General features: G+C 48.7%; 2 protein-coding genes across 2 annotated transcripts in view; one reads left to right on the top strand and one right to left on the bottom strand.

Annotated features, from left to right (window-relative positions):
• pgam1a (phosphoglycerate mutase 1a) overlaps window positions 1-1674 on the bottom strand; it is a 4865-nt gene extending 3191 nt beyond the window's left edge. The window contains exons 1-2 of the mRNA XM_048269131.1: window positions 1392-1674; window positions 301-575 (exon numbers count right to left, since the gene is read on the bottom strand). Of these exons, the coding sequence (XP_048125088.1) occupies window positions 301-575; window positions 1392-1530 (414 nt within the window). The 5' untranslated portion in view covers window positions 1531-1674. The remainder of the gene's footprint in view (window positions 1-300; window positions 576-1391) is intronic.
• A 1077-nt stretch (window positions 1675-2751) lies between these two features.
• The window catches only part of LOC125311247 (phosphatidylinositol 4-kinase type 2-alpha-like), a 6476-nt gene continuing 4227 nt past the window's right edge, over window positions 2752-5000 (top strand). Inside the window, exon 1 of the mRNA XM_048269123.1 lies at window positions 2752-3210. Within this exon, the coding sequence (XP_048125080.1) occupies window positions 2875-3210 (336 nt within the window). The 5' untranslated portion in view covers window positions 2752-2874. The remainder of the gene's footprint in view (window positions 3211-5000) is intronic.

Below are 5000 nucleotides of genomic sequence, written 5' to 3'. Positions count from 1 at the left end.
GCCTTGCTAATTCAGCTCTTCAGAGAGCATCTCCTCTTGTAGCACTACCCTCCAACTAGCCTTGCTAATTCTAGCACTTAGCATTGACACTGACTGTATGAAAGCAGCACTTACTGCTGCACTCACTTGTTTCGCTTTGTCCCTTTGGTTAAAAAGCATCAAATGCCAAATGTGATGTAATATAGTGTGTGTGTGTGTAGTGTACCTTGCTGATGACGGTGTAGTAGGTGTGGTCAGCCTCCATGGGCGAGAGGGGGGGATGTTGTGTGTGTGTATATGTGTGTGTGCGTGTGTGTATACCTTGCTGATGACTGTGTAGTAGTCGTGGTCAGCATCCATGGACGGTGGGGGGGTGTCGTACGAACGCCTCCAGATCTTGACCTGTGCCTCCCCGTGCTTGGCGGCCGTCTCGGCCTTGTTTAGCCCCGTCAGGCCACCGTAGTGGCGCTCGTTCAGCCGCCAGGTTCTGTGGACCGGAACCCACATCTGATCGATCTGCTCCAGACACAGCCACAGGGTCCGGATGGCCCGCTTCAGAACCGACGTGTAGCACACATCAAACTCGTAGCCAGCATCTGCCCGTCGATACAGTAATCAATGTCAGCGCACATCAATCTCACACACACACACACACACACACACACACACACACACACACACCATCGGAACAGCTCTGTCAGACTACTCCATCCATTGATCTTACTACACAGAGTCACAATAATACAAGCATTATATGTGTGTGTGTGTGTGTGTGTGTGTGTGTGTGTGCAACTGTGATGTTGCCATAGTAACCATGACTTAACCATGGTACACTGATCCATCATCATTCTCTGAGTTTCACTTTTATGGTTATGGTTTTTAGCTGACACTTTTTTTTAAACAAGGTTTCATCATTCCACATCAATCTGCCTGCATCGCGAGGCTTCTTGTCGCATGCGTGCACTGCAGGGAGAGATGCTCTGAAACGACACGGGGAACTCTGTAGTTTCACGTTCCTATCTGCACGTTCGCCTCATTACGCACCCATGCGTCACATATAAAGGCGGCGTCTACAGTCTGCAGCGGCCTCTCTGATTCGCCGCCGTCCGGTTAGGAAGGTGGGCTACAGAGAAAAATGACAACACCGCCCCTGTTCGTGACTCACGTCTGAAGGAAATAGCGGATTTCTTACATGACTTAAGAGTTTTCAGTGTTAATGTTTCAGTGGCACAATCACACTAATAAACATGCATTAAGATGAACGTGTTTCCTCCTCACGTCGAGTCCTGTGCTGCCACACGACTAGAGAGTTTAACGTCACTGCATGGTGTCGAAATCAGTGACATTGCCCAAAGCAAATCTGACAGTAGAGCACGCTAGAACACTGGGTGATGGAAAGAAGGGGACTTTACCTTTTAAGGCCTTCCCTCCTCGCTTGGCCTCCTGGACGCCCGTGTCACTCAGGTCCGCGTCGAACCATCCGCAGAAGCGGTTCTCCTGGTTCCAGCAGCTCTCTCCGTGGCGGATCAGAACCAGCTTGTAGGCGGCCATTTTCTCACGTTGGCTCTTGGTTTCGGTACAAACGCGGAGAATCGGCGTGTGAGAAGGATAGTCGAGGACGGACGGAGGAGACGAGTCTACGTGCAGCTGCAGGTGGTTCACGAATGAACTGGGATGCGCGCGACGGCACCTTTTCCTGATTCAGAGCGTGACACGCGTGACGCAGGGCGCTTCCTACACCACATTAGCCAATCAGAATGCAAACACCGTTTTCAACCTCTGTCCGAGGAAGTTACAACACTGACCTTCAATGTTCCATAAACCAGAGATGAAAAATGCGGCTTCAATGTTCGCTCCAGTGATAAACTGAGATGATATGCGGTGTCATTGTTCTCCAAGTATTTCAAAGCCCAGAATTGCCTCTTTGCATTCAGTGTATCAGTCACAATCAGAACAATGATCTCCACAGTACTGGAACTGTCTAGAGCTGAATATTGACACAGATACAACTAGATGAATGAAAACTACTTTAATCTCTACGCCATTGATTTAAAGGGTGAAAATAAGAGCTGTTGCTGTAGTCTCAGAATGAAGGGGGTGAGCTTCTTGAAGAGGGACGGTGAAAGACAAGGTTAGAAAGGGAACGAGGGGCACTGGTGTATAGTGTGTGTGTGTGTGTGTGCAGTGGTGTAGTCTACGTGATACACAGGACTACGCAGTATAGCCTACCCACTTAAAATGCATCACCATCAAATAGGCAAGGATACGTATTAACATTTGGGTTGGATCACAGTACCCACTACAGCTAACTAGACTACATCCCACTACAGCTAACTAGACTGACTCGGGGTAGGTAGGCAGTGGTGTGTGTGTGTGTGGGTAGATTGAATTAGTGTAAGCTGTAGGCTAGCCTACGTGGTGTGAAAGGCCTCCACGGCGGTTGTTGCCACAACATGCATGTCAATAGGCTAATTTATGTTCAGAGAATAAAGCGCATTTAATAAGCAAATCCTCAAATAGCCTGAGGGTTATTCCCTGCGACTAATCTAACATGTTTTGCATAGCCTACGAATAATCCAAAGACACATGCCAATGGTGTGTGTGTGTGTGTGTGTGTGAGAGAGTGACGGTGCTCTTCTTGGAGGTTGATCGGCTCGGCTGGGTGTGCAAAGTCTGATCGCTACTGCGATGAGGGAGGCGGGATCACGTTGGGAGGCTGGACCAGTGCGCCAATGGAGAGTTGCAGAAAGCTTGGGGGTGGAGCCAGATGCGGAAGAAGAGTGACCACATCAATACTGTTGACGCGAGCTGCCGACGCTGGCAACTTCTGGACTTTGCACAGTCCGCCCGTAGCATCACCGGCGCCGGGTTGTTTTTTTATTTGGCTTTTGCGCGATGGACGAAACGAGTCCGCTCATCTCTCCTCTCCGCGAGTCTGGTGACTTAAGTCATTCTCATCAGTCCGAATCCGGCTCACGGCGGGACGGTCTGGATGGCGTACCTGGTTCGGCAGCTCGCGTGCCCCCGGGGAGCCCTGGAAGCAGTCGCGAGAGGGAAACGTTGCTGGACAGGGGCAGCTCGCCGCGGGATTTTCACAGGAATGAGTTTAACGACGACCCAGAGTTCCGAGAGATCGTGAGGAAAGCGGAGCGGGCCATCGAGGAGGGCATCTTTCCGGAGAGAATCTCGCAAGGCTCCAGTGGCAGTTACTTCGTCAAAGATGTTCACGGGGTGAGACCTGGCGCGGGGGTGTGAATGTGCGTGTGATGCGATGGGAGTTGGGGCCTTGTGCCACATGAATACTCTTTTTTTTTGGGGGGGGGGTGCTTCTCTTGAATTGAGATGGCTTTCTCAGGGAGCCCAAAGAGGTAGAAACACACACACACACACATATTACAACAGTACTACCACCACTATGTTGCTTACTGTTGTTATTATGAGTTTATGTATTTTGAGCCAGCATGTGTTTTTAAGGCCAGCTGATTGGCCTTTTAGAGGGAGCAGGGGTTGAGATGGAGAGAGAGAGGGGGGGGTCTGAGACAGAGAGAGGGGGAGAGAGAGGGGGAGGGGTCTGAGACAGAGAGAGGGGGAGAGAGAGAACTCCTGATCTGTTTCGGATGTTTGGAGACATCAGATGTCAGATGCCACGCTGGCCTTAGCAACCCCTGTGTGTGTGTGTGTGTGTGTGTGTGTGTGTGTGTGTGTGAGTGTGTGAGTGAGAGAGAGAGAGAGTGACTGAGCTTGACTGTATGAATAAGAGAAATGAATGGAGTTACATGGCTTTGTAATCATGACTGTGTGTGTGTGTCTCAGCCGCTCACCATGTTGCATACTCTCCTACATCACGTGCAACACACACCCCATCATGCTTCCTGTCTCCTACACACACACACACACACACACACACACACACACACACACACACACATTTTAAACAAACATACAGGACATATGTTTTGTGTTGCTTCTGTTAAGCATAGACACACACGTACACATGCATGCACACACACACACACACATACACACATACACACACACATACGCACACACACACACACGTAGACACACACACACACACACGTAGACACACACACACACATACACACACAGGGCTGACTTCAGTCTGTGCACACAGTAGAAAGTCCCCAGCATTGACTCAGTCATGTGATAGCACTTAAGCTAATCTCATCAGCCAAATAACCTGCCGAAGCTCACCAATCAGACACACACACACACGCATACTCACCAGTCAGAAACTCTCTCACACACACACACACACACACACACACACACACACACACACACACACACACACACACACACACACATATTCACCAGTTAGAAACAAACATACACACACACACACACACAATCTCACTCACCAGTCAGGACACACACACACACACACTCTTAAAACGAATGTGTTGAAAACAACTTTAACACATCTCTGTGTATGAATAAGAGAAATGAATGGAGTTACATGGCTTTGTAATCATGACTGTGTGTGTGTGTCTCAGCCGCTCACCATGTTGCATACTCTCCTACATCACGTGCAACACACCCCATCATGCTTCCTGTCTCCTACACACACACACACATTTTAAACAAACATACAGGACATATGTTTTGTGTTGCTTCTGTTGAGCATAGACACACACGTACACATGCGCGCACACACACACACACACACACACACACATACTCACCAGTTAGAAACACACATACACACCAGTTAGAAACACACATACACACACACACACACACACACACACACACACACACAATCTCACTCACCAGTCAGACACACACACACACACACACACACTCTCTTAAAACGAATGTGTTGAAAACAACTTTAACACATCTCTGTGTCCAGATAGGGACCACACAATTTTGTGTAGTTTCCTTTTTATATTTGTTACACAAAATGTGTTGAAAATAACACAACTTGCGTTGAAAATAACACAACTTGCGTTGTTTGTTAACACATCTCTGTGTCCAGATAGGGACAACACATCCCT

This window comes from Alosa alosa, chromosome 18, assembly GCF_017589495.1.
Source record: "Alosa alosa isolate M-15738 ecotype Scorff River chromosome 18, AALO_Geno_1.1, whole genome shotgun sequence".
NCBI classification, from domain to species: Eukaryota; Metazoa; Chordata; class Actinopteri; order Clupeiformes; family Clupeidae; genus Alosa; species Alosa alosa.
This window is presented reverse-complemented; position numbering and strand designations above follow the sequence as displayed.